The 15,779-nt window shown below is 60.7% G+C and overlaps 1 protein-coding gene across 2 annotated transcripts; it reads left to right on the top strand.

Annotated features, from left to right (window-relative positions):
* The first annotated feature begins 1,808 nt into the window (after positions 1-1,808).
* Positions 1,809-14,950, top strand: Pias4 (protein inhibitor of activated STAT 4). 2 transcript variants are annotated; one of them, XM_021234909.2, is made up of 11 exons: positions 1,809-2,007; positions 5,051-5,456; positions 9,957-10,041; positions 10,472-10,513; positions 10,712-10,802; positions 10,892-11,020; positions 11,283-11,418; positions 12,516-12,589; positions 12,671-12,831; positions 13,750-13,880; positions 13,959-14,950. In XM_021234909.2, the coding sequence occupies exons 1-11, from the start codon at positions 1,981-1,983 to the stop codon at positions 14,231-14,233; spliced, it is 1,557 nt and encodes a 518-aa protein (XP_021090568.1). In that variant the 5' UTR covers positions 1,809-1,980; the 3' UTR covers positions 14,234-14,950. The 2 variants fall into 2 exon arrangements, with proteins under 2 accessions (XP_021090568.1, XP_005083324.1); XM_005083267.4 differs by having other exon boundaries at positions 1,812-2,007; positions 11,313-11,418.
* The last annotated feature ends 829 nt before the right edge of the window (positions 14,951-15,779 follow it).

Here is a 15,779-nt window from a genome sequence, read left to right as displayed (position 1 = left end):
GGTGATCCTGGGTACCCCATAATAAGGTGTGGTGGTCCATGCCTGTTATTCCAGCACTTGGAGAATCAGAAACTCAGGGCCACATTGGGAGTTACACAGGGAATTTCCAGGTCAGCCTGGGTTCCGTGAGACCTGATTTTAAAAAAGTTCGTACTCTGTATCTGCAGAGCCTAAGGGGCTTTTGAGACTGAGAGGTATTTTTTTAATTAGTTAGGACAAAAGGAGGGATTGAGTGGCTTGCAGAAAAGGTACCTGGATGGACACACGCACACGCGCACACACACACACGGAGAAGTAAAGGAAAACTATCTTCCTTTGGCACAAGTGTTTATTGCCTAGGCTGGCCTCAAACTCGCCATCCTCCCGACTCCTCCCAGGCCAGCCATGTGCACACAGAACCCGGATGTGCACCGGTTGAGTGCACACCCCAGTACCACACAGCCAAGCAAGCCTCTCGTGCGGAACAGCGACACCTGCCGGCCGCGTTCTGTTCACCCCCAACTCCTCCTCCCAGCAAAAGACCCGCGGCAAGCAAAAGGGCCTTGGAGCGCACCGCGGCGGGGAGAGCACACGCCTTTAGGGACCCCACCCCACGGACGGCAGCGCGGGGCGGTGCTAGCTCGCTCCTAAAGGCAGAGCTCGCGGTGGTGGCGCTCCCTCCAATCCCAGAAGTCTGGAGGCAGAGGCAGGTGGATCTCTGTGAGTTCGAGGCCAGCCCGGGCTACAGAGCGAGTTCCAGAACAGCCTGCAAAGATGCAGAGAAATCCGGTCTGGGAAAAAACAACAACAAAGAGCTCCGCCGGGAGTGGGCGTGGCCGCAGCGCAGGCACTAGTGGGGTGGGGGCGGGGCTTGTGGGCATCTGCGGGGTCGGGGAGGGGCCTAGGAGAAGGCTCCCCTGGCGTGGGAGCTTGCGCGCAGCCTGGCACATTCCAGCAAACTCTCCTACGCGGGAGACGTGGGACGGGCGCACTCGAGTTCGATTCCTTGAACCCATATGGGGAAAAGATTTAAAACCAACTCCTAAATGTTGTCTTTTGGCGCCCACGAACCCATGTGCGTCTCCTGAACATGTGAGAGACGACGTAAGAGTGGACGTGGCCTGGAGCCAGCAGAAATAGGCGCTGGAGGGGCTTCTACACCCCTAGGAAACTGGACCGCGCCAGCGCTCCGGAGGCAGGGGCAGGTGCGTCTCTGAGGTTGAGGCCAGCCTCGTCCTTATAAGGAGTGCAAGGACAGCCAGGCTGCATGAAGACCTTGTCTCAAAGGAAATAAAGAGAAGACAAAAAGACTAGTTGCCCCCAGGAGTCCAGATCAAGAGAGGCAGGGAGCCGGGCAGTGGTGGCTGAGGCAGGAGGATCTCGGTGAGCTCGAGGCCAGGCTGGTCTAGAGTTCCTGGACAGGCTCCACAGCCACACAGAGAAACACTGTCTGGAAAACCAAAGGGAGAGAGACAGACAGGGGCAGGGCACCCGCCAAGTTCTCTGATTAGAGACGATGGGGCCAGTGAGGGGCACCGAGCCTGATGACCGCATCCCTGAGACCTACAAGGTGGAAGGAGAAAACCTACTTCCCTGGACTGTTCTCTGAGACATGTACACACCAGATGAATAAGTAAAATGTAATTTTTTTTAAGGCCAGAGAGTAGGCACGCACTCGACAGCAGCACCGAAAATGAGGGGCTCCTGCGCCTTTAAGAAGTTAGACTCCTCCCCTCGGGGCGGGGCTCGGGCCAGCGCCTTGAAAAGTGAGCGCGGAGGCGGGGACCGCTCACATTATTCCTCGTAATAGGTGAGGTCCTCGGGCGGCGGCGCCGGGCGCGCGTGCGCACCACGCATCCTCCCGCCGCTCAGACTCGGGGGCGCGGGGGCGGAGCCAGCAGCCGCGTCCATTGGCTCTCGCGCAGGCCCCGCCCCCAGTCGAAGGACGTCACGTGACGCGACGGCTGGGGCCTCCCGGCGCGGGGGACGCTAGTGGCCAAGATGGCGGCAGAGCTGGTGGAGGCCAAAGTGAGTGAGCGGCGGTGGCGCGGGCCGGGCCGGCGGGTGGCGCGGTGCGGACGGCGCCTCGCAGCTGGCGAGGGGGGCGCGGTGCGGGGTGTGGCGGTGTGGGCCAGCGAGGGCGCGGCCGAGACGAGGGCTGCGGCTGCGGGCGGGGGGGCGGGGAGACCGGGGGCGGGGTCGCCGGCTCCTCTGCGAGCGTCCCCGCCGCCTCCTGTCACTCCTCTCCCGACCGGCGCCGCCGGCCCCTGCGCGGCTCCCCGGCGCAGGCACTGTCTCTTCCGTCGGGACAGCCCCGTGGGGCGGACCTGGGAGGGCCCCCGAGGTCCGTCTCCCGAGGCCGAGGGACAGGCGGGGACTTCTCCATCCTGTCTGTCCGCGTCCCCGTCTCCCCTCCCCACGGGACGGCGTGCGGACCGTCTGCACTGATTCTCAGGGTCCCCCTGACGCCGCCGCCTCCCGAACAGGTCAGACTTCAGGCTCGGCCCACCTGTGCGTGCCCGGGCTCACTATCGCGTCCCCGAGACGCTTGCCTGGTTACACACTGGCCAGCCCCCCTGCGTACCAGCACTCCCTGCTTCCCTTCCGGGTCAGCTATGGGGACCCCATTCTCCAGTGGTCCTACCACACTCTGTCCCTGGAGAGTCATCTTGTGGGGTCTCGCTGCTCCCTGGCAAGGCCCATAGGACCCTATGTCGCTCCCCAGATTGGTCTTCATAGGATCCGTTGACTCGTCCAAGGGAGGACTTAGGTCTGTTCCCAGCATTTCTGCTTTGAGGCACGAGGGCCCTGTGCCTCCATCCAGTAAGTCCCCACTAAGCCACCTTGAGGCGTGGCCCAGCAACGACGCTGCCCAACGGTGCTGTCCTGTCTCCCACACAAGGATCCAGCACACTCGTCCCTCCCAAGTTACAGCTGGGCCTCAGGCCCCCCTCAGGCACCTTCCCACTTTCCTGGTTCTCTTGTTAAGGACTCTTCCCTCCTCACTTGGACCTTTAGGGATATTCTAGAGGCTCTGATTAAAAAGTGTGCCCCTCCTCCCCCCCCCCATTCACTCACCCGAAATTTACACTGTATACATAGTCAGGATTTTGGAACTCTCAAGATGGGAACATGTAAACTATGCAGGTCCCAAGCATGGCCTTACTGCTGGAAGCTCCCCTTGTAGCATCCTGGAGCACTGGGGGGGGGGGCTGAGCCTCTGTGCTCTTCCCTCATTGGCAGGGGCTGTTGAACTTGGCCCTTCTTTGACGTTCTAACAGTGAACTAACGCAGGTCCAGGGAATCCCCTGTTATAACCCCTCACAGCTCCTTGAGTGTGCTGGAGACACCTACATTCTTCCAGGAGCTTTCCTCTGTCGCTGCGGGCTGGAGATTCTGTCTTTCGGGTGCAGAGGGCTTATGGGAGGCAATCATGGTGTTTGTGGATGAACACACCACTCAGAATTCCCTGCCTCAGGCTTCTGGGCTGCCCTCATCCTTTGCTCCCTGTGTCAGGGGTCTCAGCTTTCTGAAGATCCTGGGCTAGTGACACAGCTGAATGCAGCCACTTCTGTCTGTCTGGGCTGTAGCTCTCATCGAGCCCCAAACTGAAGGGGCTGGGACTGTTTATCAACCCAGCCCTGGTATCTGGTGCCAGGATGGGAAGTGCACTCTGGGCCATGGATGGAGGCCTCTTCCTGTGCTCCTGTCCTGGTGACCTGCTGTCCCTAGCAGGCTGCTCAGGGCATAGCAGCTGCTGAGAAACCCGACCCAGACCATATGGCAGCGACCTGGCCACTGGGATGCTTGCCATCCGTCCTGGGTGACAGGATGCCTGGACATCTGCCTGGGGCACAAAGCCCCCTGGCTCTGGCTGGATCGTTGCGGCCAGCTCCCACCTTAATGTAGCCCTCTCCTCTGGAGTTTGTTCTAGTACAAACTTGCTAACTACATGCTGTGTGTGCTGCATGGCCCTGTATGGAGTAGGAACTCAAGGCCACATGCTGGAATCCCTGGAGAGTCAGGGCTCCCCAGCAAGAGGTCTGAGAAGCCTGGTAGCCACTGGGCCAAACTCCAGCTCAGCCCATTGTACCTGGAGTCTTAGGTCATGCTGTAGTACCTGGTACCCCAAGTCTCAGGTGATTTTGGGGGCTCCCTGGGACACTGCTCTTGCTTTCAAGGGCCAAATGCCCCAAGTGGCCAAGCGGGCACCAACTGGGATGGATCTCTGGGTCTGGGACCTCTGGACTGGTTGGGTGGGCTTTCTGTGTCTTGCAGGCTTCTTTGGGGCTCATGGCCTGAGGCAGCTGCCTGTGTCTCCACCTGCCACTTGGGCCATCAGCCAGTCCCATGGAAGTCCCTTTCTACCTCCAGTTTTGTATTTAGTTCAGGCCAGCAGCAGGACTTAACACAGGAAGCCCCAGGGCCTGGCTGGCCTATCTTCCAGGGACGCTTGGGCCTTCTATCTGTGGGGACCTGCCATGCCCATGTGTCAGCTGCTGTGAGTGCAGGCCACTTGCCCAAGGGCCTAGGTCCCACTCTGCAGTCGCCTGCTCTAGTTGGTGTCATTTCACCTGAGGGACCCTGATAGATCTGTCCATGGTCCTTTTCATGCTCTGATACTATGTCACCAGCTTGGACACTGGCCTGTGCATCTGCTTGGTTTCAGGGACCAGCTGTTCTCATGTAGACCCATTCTGCTCCTGGGCACCCTGGGTGGTTCCTGGGGGACTCCTGGCATGGCTCGGTAGAGACCAGGGACAGGGTCCAGGACACCTCACTGTAAGTCTTGGCCTGGGGCCTGGCCTGAGACAAGCCAGCCATCCCTAGTCTGAGTCAGCGCACATGGAAGTGGGTTAAGGAGGGGCCTTGCCAGGCCTCAGTCCTGACACCTCCTCCCTGGTAACGTGGAGCTGCGTGCACCTGCCATGGCTAGGGCGGGCATTGCTCCTGTTTTACGTATGCCTCCCACCAGAAGAGGAGAGGTGAGGTCAGGGAGGAGGCTGTGTGTGTGGTGGGGGTTTTGGTTAGAGGTCACCCGCTGAGAGCCGCTGTGATTGCCGTCCCGCAGAACATGGTGATGAGCTTCCGAGTGTCGGACCTGCAGATGCTGCTGGGCTTCGTGGGCCGCAGCAAGAGTGGGCTGAAGCATGAGCTGGTGACCAGGGCCTTGCAGCTGGTGCAGTTCGACTGCAGCCCCGAGCTCTTCAAGAAGATCAAAGAGCTGTACGAGACACGCTATGCCAAGAAGAGTGCGGAACCCAGCCCACAGGTGCCACGGCCCCTGGACCCCCTGGCTCTGCACCCCATGCCCAGGACTCCCCTGTCGGGACCCACCGTGGACTACCCCGTGATGTACGGGAAATACTTGAATGGACTGGGACGCCTGCCCGCCAAGGCCCTCAAGCCAGAGGTGCGCCTGGTGAAGTTGCCGTTCTTTAACATGCTGGACGAGTTGCTGAAGCCCACTGAGCTGGGTGAGTGGTGGGTATCGGCTGGGGGATCCCCACAGTAGGCTCAGCCACTCAGGTGTGCCACGTGACCAGTCACCCCAAACCTAGTGCTTAACATCCGTGCCATGGGGAGGCATGGCAGCTCACACTGGCCATCTCGCGCTTGGCAGAGCGAGTTCCAGGACAGTTAGGGCCACACAGAGAAACCCTGTCTCAAAAAATAAAACCTAATCTGGGCATAGTGGGGAAGTCCAGTTATCCCACCACTTGGGAGGTGGAGCAAAGAGTGAGGAGTTCAAGATCATCCTTAGCTATTCCCCGAGTGAGTGAGGCCAGCCTGGGCCACAGGAGACCCTGGCTCAGAGAAGGAACACCAGGTGAATGGAGCTCATCCCAGGCTGTCAGGTGTCAGGTGGCGCAGACCTTCAGACCCCATCTGTGGGGCGGAAGTGGTAGAGGGTGTGGGGTCTGCCCTGAGCTGCCCTGGCAGGAGCTGCTGGCCTTCAGTGGGCCCCCATCTAGGGCCCCAGTGTCCCTCCCAGGAGACGCTCCCTGCCCCCATTGTCTCCTGCCTGCCTCTGTCCGGAGTACAGAAGTTGGGCCCCAATACTTGGCAGGCTCCAAGATGGGCAGTTGCCTCTGTCACCCCCACTGGGTGCTCAGAGACCTGCCTGCTGTGCCTGCTCTCGGGACTTCCAATCCACCCCTGCCCATCTTCCTGGGTGGCGCACTTCTGCAGGCCAATGCCCCCTCTGTCCTGGGACTTGCCAGCACGGTGGGGGTTAAAGTGGGCTGCTGCCTGCGGAAGGGTGGCACATAGCCGCGGCTCTGTCCTCCTTAACACCCATGGAGCTGAAGGGGGTCGTGGGAGACCCTGTGGCCTGGCCACCTTCCCTTCCTGCCATGCTTCAAGTGTTACAACCCTGCCTTGGGATCTGGGCAGCCGACTGGGTGTCTTCTCATGGACGACCCAGTGCCAGGAGATTGGCCCCCAGGCCTCCCAGCATTACTGGCTTCCTTCCTGCAGAGCAAGCCAGCCCTCACTCTGTCCCACAATGCATCACTGTGCCCTGAGCCCCCAGGGACCCTGGTCACCTGATCTCCGGGAGTGCATGCTCCCCCCGTCTACACCAGCAGCTTGAACAAAGAGGAGTAGCCTGCTCTGCCTGCAACCCCACCCGGGCACCCCCTTCCCTGGGTCCTGTACCCTAAGAGGCTGCTGGAGGCTGGGCCTAAGGCCCCAGGATTTCACATGCCTGCCCCGCCCTGGCCTGGGCCCTCCCCAGCCTGTGATGACAGTTCACAGTGGCCAGCCCTTTGCCCAGGCCAGAAGGAGCCCGTGCTCCTGTAGGAATCCTCCGGAAAAGCCGACTGCTCAGCAGCACCCCCAGGCAGACAGAACCCGTAAATCATCTGAGCACTCAGAAGTGGAGAGGGGAGGCCACAGAGCAGCTGCAGACCAGGGCACTTAAAGAGGACTGGTGACCAGAGAGGGCAAGGGGCTCGTGCGAGGACACACAGCAGCCTGAGCTGTCCCCCAGGCCACCCTCTGTACGCTTGTCTGCAGGGGCCCAGGGCAGAAGTGAGGATGACGCAGGTGTATGGAGAAAGATGTGCCTGTCCCCTGTCCCCTGTCCCCCGTCCCCTAACCCAGGGCTGTGAGGCTGGGGGCTTCTTGGGAGAGGAGGTTTCAGTTGGGGCTCTTGAGACTCATCTGGGCTGAATGAAGTTCTGTTGGGGAGAGCCGTGGTGCCTAGACCAGAGGAGGTCTAGGGCTGGTGGCCTGTGACCCCAGGTCCCTGGGGCGTGATCCCCTTCACCCCATCACCTCCCCTTGCTGTCCACCTGAGTCTGTGCCCCCTGGCTACCAGGGAAGCCACTGTCGTTATTGGTTTGTTGATTTCGTTTTTTTTTTTTTTTTTTTTTTTTGGTTTTTCGAGACAGGGTTTCTCTGTGGCTTTGGAGGCTGTCCTGGAACTCACTTTGTAGACCAGGCTGGCCTCGAACTCACAGAGATCCGCCTGCCTCTGCCTCCCGAGTGCTGGGATTAAAGGCGTGCACCACCAACGCCCGGCTGATTTCGTTTTTTTAAGGCAGGGCTAACTAACAATGTAGCTCAGGCTGGCCTGGAACCAGTGGTTCTCAGCCTTCCTAACATAAAATATCTTGTTTCTACTTCATGGCTGTAATTTTGCTGCTGTCACAAATCTGTGTTTCCTGGTGGTCTTATGTAACCCCATGAAAGGGTCGAAAGACCCCCCGGTGAGAACCGCTGCTCTGGCCTCATTCCTTGCAGTGCTAGGGTCAGAGGTCACCCCTCTGATGGCCCTTGCTGACTGTGGGAAGACCTGTCCAGTCTGTCTGCCCCAGGCCACGCTGTGCCCCACCCCCACCCCGCCCTTATGACATCTCTGTGATAGCTCCCTTCCCAAATTGCCTTTGTTTTTGTCTTTTGCATGATATTTTTGTGTGCCGTGTTTTGAGGCAGGTAGCTCAGGCAGGCCCAACTTGTTCTGCAGCCAAGCCTGGCCTTGAACCTCTGGCCCAGCTGTTTGTGCTTCCCCGGTGTTGGGCTGACAGGTGTGCACCACTGTGCCTGGCCTTACCCTTGTTCTCTGGTGCCCAGTTCCGGTCACTGGTTTGCAGCAGCACAGGTGGGGGCAGCCCTTACTCTGTTCCTGCCCACTCCAGTGGCATGGGCTACATCCCCACCCAGTCACCGAGCCCTGAGTGGTACCCTGTCACCCGTGCTGGTCTCCATGCTGTCCCGAGTCAGGACCCTACATGGCAGGCGTGTTATCCTGAGACAGCTCCCCTGAAGCATGCGGGGCCCCCACCGTTTGCCTTGGGCCTCCTGGTGCAAGCAGCTAGGCCTGAGTTAAGCACCCATCACTGTAGCCCAGGCAGGGACAGTGCTGCTGTGGTGCTGAGGGCACCCAAAGCGCCTCTGGGCTGCCCTGTGTCTCCGCTGCATCGCCAATGCCCACCTCGGGTCCTGGAGTGTACAAGGCTGAGAGGCACCACGGGAAGGGCCTGGGGTTGTCTCCCTGGCCTTGAGTGCCCTGTCCTGGTTCCAAGCTGCCCTTTGGGTCTTCCTGATGACCTGGTGTTTGCCCCCACCTCAGGCGTGCTGAGGGTGGTGGCTGCAGGAGCTCCACCCACAGCCCAGAGAAACTGGCTGACTGGGGGCGGGGAGCAGGGCTGCTGTGGTGTAGCCCAGGCTGGCCTTCAGCTCACAACCAGCCCTGCCATTGTTTTGTGTTTTCCAGACAAGGCTTCTCTGTAGCTCTGACTGTCCTGGAACTCGCTCTGTAGACCAGGCTGGCCTTGAACTCACAGAGATCCACCTGCCTTTGTCTCCCAAGTGCTGGGATTAAAGGCGTGTGCCACCACCACCCAAAAGTCCTGTAGTTTTATCGGGTTCTCAGGAGGATTGCAGGTTCAAGGCCAGCCAGGTTATAACGTGGGGGAAATGGGCGGGGCAGGGTATAGAGGCCCTAAAACAAAGGGTTAGGAGTTCAGTCCCCAGCTGGTGCTGCTGAAGACAGCTGCTGAGACTCGGTGTCTCAGGTGGGCTGCCGGGCAAGGGGGAAGATGGCCAGGGCAGAGGCAATGGCTTGGGGAATAAATACCCTATGGCCCCTTTGAGCAGCAGAGTGGGACAAGCCTCAGTTGGCTGCTAGGGTGTGGGACTTGTCCCCACACTAGAGAAGCCTCCCTGGAGGGTAGATGGTTCCCAACTCATACCTAGCCTCTGCCAGCTCAGGTGCCTGCCATGGTACTGCTGGTCTCTTCCCTACTCCCTCAGGTGATTACCCCAGGCTAGACACATCTGAGTGTGCCCAGGTGGCCCTGAGTTCCAACTCCTACCGCAGGCTACACAGCCCTGGTCACCAAGGGACCCATGGGCTCTCTACATGATCCTGGGCTGAGCAGGTGTGACTGTCCCCTCATCCAAGTCACTCCACCTCCGTCTCCAGAGCCTGCCTACCCTCACTGTGACTGGTGCCACAGCCTGTGGTTCAGAAGGTTCCAGGCCAGTCTCACATAGCGTCAGCACATCTTGTAAACAGTGCCATAGGAACTTGGCTGCCAGGGTCCTCACCCGCTGGCAGTGCCTGTGGCAGACAGGGAATGAATGCCACCCCACAGGGACAGTGGTTGGTCCTGGACTGAACTAGGGCCTGCTCCCCACAGCCGTGTCCTTTTGCCTCAGATCGACAGGGTTTGAATCCAAAACCCTTCTGCTTCAGCCTCTGACATGCTAGGGTGGCTGGTGTGCACTCCCTGAGAGAGGCTGTGTCACGGCGTCCACGTGGGGTTGGAGCCCTTTGCTGAGGGAGCAATGGGGTCCTCGTGTACCCTGGGCCGGAAGTCTGTCGTGGAGCCACACTGAGTGATGGAGACTGCAGATGAAGTGGTGGCCTCAAAGGGACCCAGAGTGTGTGGGGGGGGCAGCGCACGTCCCCTGAAGCCCTGTGGCTGGGGAGCTGCAGTCGGGCGCCCTGACCCATGTGTGTTCAGTCCCGCAGAGCACGGAGAAGCTACAGGAGAGCCCGTGTGTCTTCGCGCTGACACCGAGGCAGGTGGAGATGATTCGCAGCTCCAGGTGTGTGTACACAACAGCTCCCACCCTTGTGTGCCCACCCGTGCTGGGCCACACCTCACCTGGGTCAGGACAGTGTGGGACCCGGGCAGCCTCAGGAGCGCCCACATCCACCCACTCCCTGCCGGGGCTCCCCAGCCACCGCACCTGCCGATGTCACCGGGGTCCCATGGGCAAGATGGGTGTGGGTGAACCTGTGAGGTGCCTAGTGAAGCTCTGACCCCCTTTGCCCCATTTGCCAGGACAGAGGGCAGGCTGGGTGTGGCCAGATCCTCTGCCACTCCCTTCCTCGCCCTTTTGATGGACAGATTCTTCCTGGTGTGGACCAGGAGCACTGCTGTCCTGTGCCCACTCACTCACCTGGTGACCGTGGGGAGGGCTCTCTGGGTGGTCTGCGCTGTCCGCTGACTGCCGCCTTGTGCCCCGCCCACAGAGAGCTGCAGCCTGGAGTGAAAGCCGTGCAGGTGGTGCTGAGGTAGGCGAGCAGGGCCGGCCCCCACCCCCACCCCCGTCAGCCATCGCTCTGCACATGCAGCCCCATGCTGTCCCCTGTGCCTCTACCGCCTGTTGTCACTGCTGGGACCTGCACATGCTCTTTCCTCTGCTGCTTGTCTTTACAGCCCCCCTGTGTCCCCGTGTGCCCCCACAGTCCCGTGTCCCACTGTCTCCCCAGGATCTGTTACTCTGACACCAGCTGCCCACAGGAGGATCAGTACCCACCCAACATCGCTGTGAAGGTTAACCACAGCTACTGCTCAGTGCCGGTGAGTGGGCCACGGCAGCCTGGGCAGAGGGTGACATGGACACGGGAGGAATGGGGACCTGGTGGGGCTGAGCACAGCTCTGTCCACAGGGCTACTACCCCTCCAACAAGCCTGGTGTGGAACCCAAGAGGCCCTGCAGGCCCATCAACCTCACCCATCTTATGTATCTTTCCTCGGCCACCAACCGCATCACTGTCACCTGGGGCAACTATGGCAAGGTGAGCACCGGTACCCATCCCCCTCTCCCCTCCCCCCTGTGCCCGGTACCCATCCCCCTCCACCCTGTGCCCGGTACCCATCCCCCTTCCCCCCTCCACCCTGTGCCCGGTACCCATCCCCCTTCCCCCCTCCACCCTGTGCCCGGTACCCATCCCCCTTCCCCCCTCCACCCTGTGCCCGGTACCCATCCCCCTTCCCCCCTCCACCCTGCGCCTAGTACCTCGTCATCCCACACACACACCCTGTCCACCCTGCATTCAGTCCCTGATGCTGCAGCTGCTCTGTCCACAGAGCTACTCTGTAGCGTTGTACCTGGTGCGGCAGCTGACCTCCTCAGACCTGCTGCAGAGGTTGAAGACAATTGGTTTGAAGCACCCAGAGCTCTGCAAGGCACTGGGTGAGCACAAGGGGCTCCAGGGCCTGGCTGTGCCTCGAGACACAGCACTCATGGTGTGTGCAAGGGTGGCTGAGGGGTTTGGGTCCAAGACACAGTGTCAGCCTGGGGGCGGGGTCTAGTCTAGGGACTCCCGGTCTGTCCTGTGGGCACCGAGCCTCATCTCATGGTTGACAGGCAAGCCTCTTGCCTTCCACAAACTGGGGAGCAGGAGCAGGTGGGCGCCCTGGGAGGAAGGTAATACGTGAGATTTTAAGGCCAGTTACTTCTGACGGGTGGATTGTTCTGTTTTTTGTTTTGTTTGTTTGTTTTTGTTTTTGATTGGCTTTTTCTAAGATGGTTTCTCTGTGTGGCCCTGGCTGTCCTGGAACTCTGTAGCCCAGGTTGGCCTCAAAATTCAGAGATCCGCCTGCCTCTGCCTCTACCTTCTGAGTGCTGGGATTAAAGGCTGGCTGTGACACCCGAGGCAGCCCACAGTGCCCACCCACACTTGGCGGGTGGCCTCATTGGCCCTGCCATTTCTTTGCAGGACAGGGCATCTAGGCCTGTTGTGCTCTCCCAGCTGGGGTGAACCAGCCTGCTCTGAGGAGAGATGGCCTCTGGCTGTGTGTCCCTGTGATGTGACACATCTTGGGGGCTAAGAACTCTGACCAGGAGGGGGTAGCCTGGCCAGCGGGGTTGCTCGTGCCTGCATAGGCAAAGGCATGCTTTGCAGACCAAGGCCACCAACTCTATTGTTTGGTAGCCAGGGTGGGAACAGCAGAGTCACAGGTTCACTGTGTCTATGCCTGACCTCAAGCTGTGGACCCTGGCGTCTCCATGGTGCTCACATCAGCTGCAGCATCACATCTCTACCCCCTCAGGGCAGGCTGTGCTGCCTGGAACTTTCCAGAAACACCCTGCAGGTCTCGGGGGCCTACAAGGCCCCTGTGTGGAGTGCATCAGGGTTTGTGGGGCTCAGGATGTTTGGAAGTGACACCTGGGAGCTGGAGGCAGAAGGATCTGGCTACAGGGAGATTCAGAGGCTAGCCTGGCCTGTGTGGTCCTGCAGCTGTGGAGCAACCGCCTCTGACCCTGCCTGTCCCTCTGTCACCTCACAGTCAAAGAGAAGCTCCGCCTAGACCCAGACAGTGAGATCGCCACTACTGGAGTACGAGTGTCCCTTATCTGCCCAGTGAGTCCCCGTCTGTCCCCGGCTCCATGGGTGGCCAGCCTCTCGTGGGACAGTGCTCACATGCTGTCCTTTCTCTCACAGCTGGTGAAGATGCGGCTGTCGGTCCCCTGCCGTGCAGAGACCTGCGCACACCTTCAGTGTTTCGACGCTGTCTTCTACCTGCAGATGAATGAGAAGAAGCCCACGTGGATGTGTCCTGTGTGTGACAAGCCGGCTGCCTATGACCAGCTTATCATAGATGGGTTAGTCAATGCTGTGGAGGCGGAGCCAGGCTCTGCCCTGGAGACACCAGCCGGAGCTGTCCCGCCGGTTGGGCCTGTGGCCTCCGTTGCAGGACTTGTACTTTACTGTGGGAAGGGTTGTTGTGTCTTAGCTTCACTCTGCCTGAAGTCCCCTCTGCCTGTGACCTTGAGGTCCCAGTCTTTGCAAGTGACCTCCCTATGGGAGGGACAGGACAGGCAGGAATCTGTCCCACATCACAGAGGGAGGGAGGGGTCGTGTTTCCCTTGGGACAGCTCAGCTCTCCACTCCAGACACTGGGTCTGCTGTCCAGGATACCTGAGGCTCCTGCCAGCTGCCAACCAGAGTGCTGTGTCTCCAGAGGCAGCCTAGGTGGCTGTGGCCCTCAGAGCACTTGCCTCCCCCGAGCACTTGCCTCCCCCCATGCCCTATACCCCTGCCATGCTCCCGATGAGGAAACCAGGGCTTGGAGGCAGCCAGCAGCCCAGCTCCTTGAGTTTGCAGATGGCTGGCTTTGCCTTGGGTCCTTGCTGGATGGGCCACTTCCCTGACGAGCTCTAGCATTGGGTGAAGTGAGTCCTGGCACGTGGGCTGGGCTCAATTGCCCTCTGTTCTGCCAGCTGTGGCCCTATACCCCAAGCCCTCCCTCCCCAGGGCTCTGGGCAGACGGTGGCATCAGTAGCTGGGGCTGCCAGGCTCAGCAGGTGCTTCTGCCCTTGGTAGAACCCTGTGTTACCACGCTGGTATGGTCAGGGGCTTCCTGGAAGACAGCTCCAGTTGGTGGCCAACAAGACCATTCCTCTTGTGACCCCAGCGCGGGCTGTGGGAAGTTAGTGAGAGTGTGTACTAGCTGTGCAGGCGCTGGGGCTGGCAGTGGACTCTGCTCGAGTCCAGCCTTGTCCGCCCCTGCTGTCCCAAAGGCTGCTGTCGAAGATCCTGAGTGAGTGTGAGGATGCAGATGAGATCGAGTTCCTTGCCGAAGGCTCCTGGCGTCCAATCCGTGCGGAGAAGGAACAGAGCTGCAGCCCCCAGGGCCCCATCCTGGTTCTCGGTGAGTCCCTGCACACTGCCCTGGCAGCCACACCGGCCAGCCCAGGCTGGTGGCTGAGCACTGTCTCTGTCCCCGCAGGCACCTCAGACACCAACGGCCTTCCACCGGCCTCCAGCACTCCTGGTGTGGGAGGCAGCGTGGGCAGCGCGCTGGGCGGCATAGGCAGCGGGACGGGGGTGGCGGGCGGCCCAGAGACCGGGAAGCCTGGCGCCGACGTGGTGGACCTCACACTGGACAGCTCATCATCCTCGGAGGACGACGAGGAGGAGGAGGATGAAGACGAGGATGACGATGAGGGCCCGCGGCCGAAGCGCCGCTGCCCATTCCAGAAGGGCCTGGTGCCCGCCTGCTGACGTGCCGGCCTCCCCTGCCCACCCCTCCCCAGCTCCTGGCTCCCGTACCTCTGGACTCTCCCCTTGGGGGACAAAAAAAAAAAAACCAGTAAAGTGACAAAAAAATGAGAAAAGTACAAAACGAGAAAAAACGAGCGAATCAACACTCACACAGGTCGGCAGCCCGCGCCACCTCCTGGAGCCATCCCAGGGGCCCACGGAGGGACCTCGGACACTGGATGGGACGGGCCGCGTGGCCGTTCTGCTTTTCCCTGCATTGAGGCCGAGCCCGGAGCACTGGCCCGGCCGCGAGCGAACGAGCGAGCGCGTTTAGTTGAGAAGCCATGGTGGGGTGGCGGGCCGGGGACAGCGGCCACAATGTGCAATAACGTGGTGTCGCGGACCCGCGTGGCGTGGGGGGTGTCGTTTCTAGCCAGCTACCTCGGTAACTCCAATTCATTCAGGTTCACTTCCCCACTGGGCGGCCCCGCGGCAGCTCGGGGCTCCCCTGGCCGCCTCCCTACGCTGGGAGCCTCGCTCTTCCACTGTCCGTCCCCCCCACCCACTGTCAGGAAGCAATACCGGGTCCGGTCGGACGCGGAGCGGACGGCCTGGCGGTGTCTCCGCATGAACTCGCCGGGAGGCCGCGGCCCTGGCCAGCCACGCGGCACTCTTTTCTAATATTTGTATTCTAATTTAATTGTTTTTTAAAAATGCAAATAAAAAAAACCAAGAGTAGCTGGTCCTCACCATCTGTGGTTTTCTGTAGCCCAGGCTACCCTACCCGACCCTGGAAGCTGAGGGCTGGGACGGGCAGGTCCCTGGGTGAGTGCCCGCCCACACAAGCTAGCACAGTGCAGGCACCTTGAGGGCTTTGTGCTCGGTGAGAGCCCGTGTCCGTGCCGTCAAGTCTGGGACGGTGGCCATCCAGCGTGGGTGGCGCTGGTGGGCCGCTCAAGGACACAGTGCGATCTTGATTCTGAGACCCAGCGTGCCAGGGCGAGTCCCGCGTGCAAGCACATGTGAGCATCGCCCCCCACCCCGCTCTGTGGCTCCAGCCCACAGGCCAGGAGGGTCCCAAGAGCGCTCATCTGGGAGTGGAGAGTGGCGCTCGGCAGGTAATCCGCCAGGCAGGAGGCCCCGCCCCTCAGAGCTGTGTCTGTCACCCGGGGGGAAGACAGGTGTCCAGGGTGCAGAACTCAGGCCCGCCTGGTGGGTTCCCCATGGCCAGGACCCAAGTGCACCTCACGCATCTATGTCTTCACTGCTCTGGAGGGACAGCTGGAGGCCCTCAGCAAGCCCGGAGACCCCACGCCCCCCCACCCCGTTTCCCGTGACAGGGCCCCGAGCCCCACTTCCTCCTGGGGACAGGAAGTTGTCCACAGCCAGCTGAGGTTTCCGGTCCCCTAGGCCTGATAAGGTCACTGGAGCCCAGATGGGGGACAGCACCCTGTGGGGGGCACCCTAATGTCCAGGCAGTCCACGCAGGGCTTGCAATGCCCGGGATTTTGAGGTCACCAGCACAGGTGGTCCAAGGGCCACGTCCTTTCCCAGGAATGGTCTGGAA

Source organism: Mesocricetus auratus, unplaced genomic scaffold (assembly GCF_017639785.1).
Source record: "Mesocricetus auratus isolate SY011 unplaced genomic scaffold, BCM_Maur_2.0 Super-Scaffold_100676, whole genome shotgun sequence".
NCBI lineage: Eukaryota > Metazoa > Chordata > Mammalia > Rodentia > Cricetidae > Mesocricetus > Mesocricetus auratus.
This window is presented reverse-complemented; position numbering and strand designations above follow the sequence as displayed.

What these genes read in the sequence shown, in the direction of transcription:
- Pias4 (XM_021234909.2), top strand. Translation starts at nt 1,981, where the DNA reads ATGGCGGCAGAGCTGGTGGAGGCCAAA. An exon ending in AGAGCTCTGCAAGGCACTGG is followed by an intron (nt 11,419 to 12,515) that starts GTGAGCACAAGG and finishes GTCACCTCACAG; the next exon opens with TCAAAGAGAAGCTCCGCCTA. An exon ending in GACCAGCTTATCATAGATGG is followed by an intron (nt 12,832 to 13,749) that starts GTTAGTCAATGC and finishes GCTGTCCCAAAG; the next exon opens with GCTGCTGTCGAAGATCCTGA.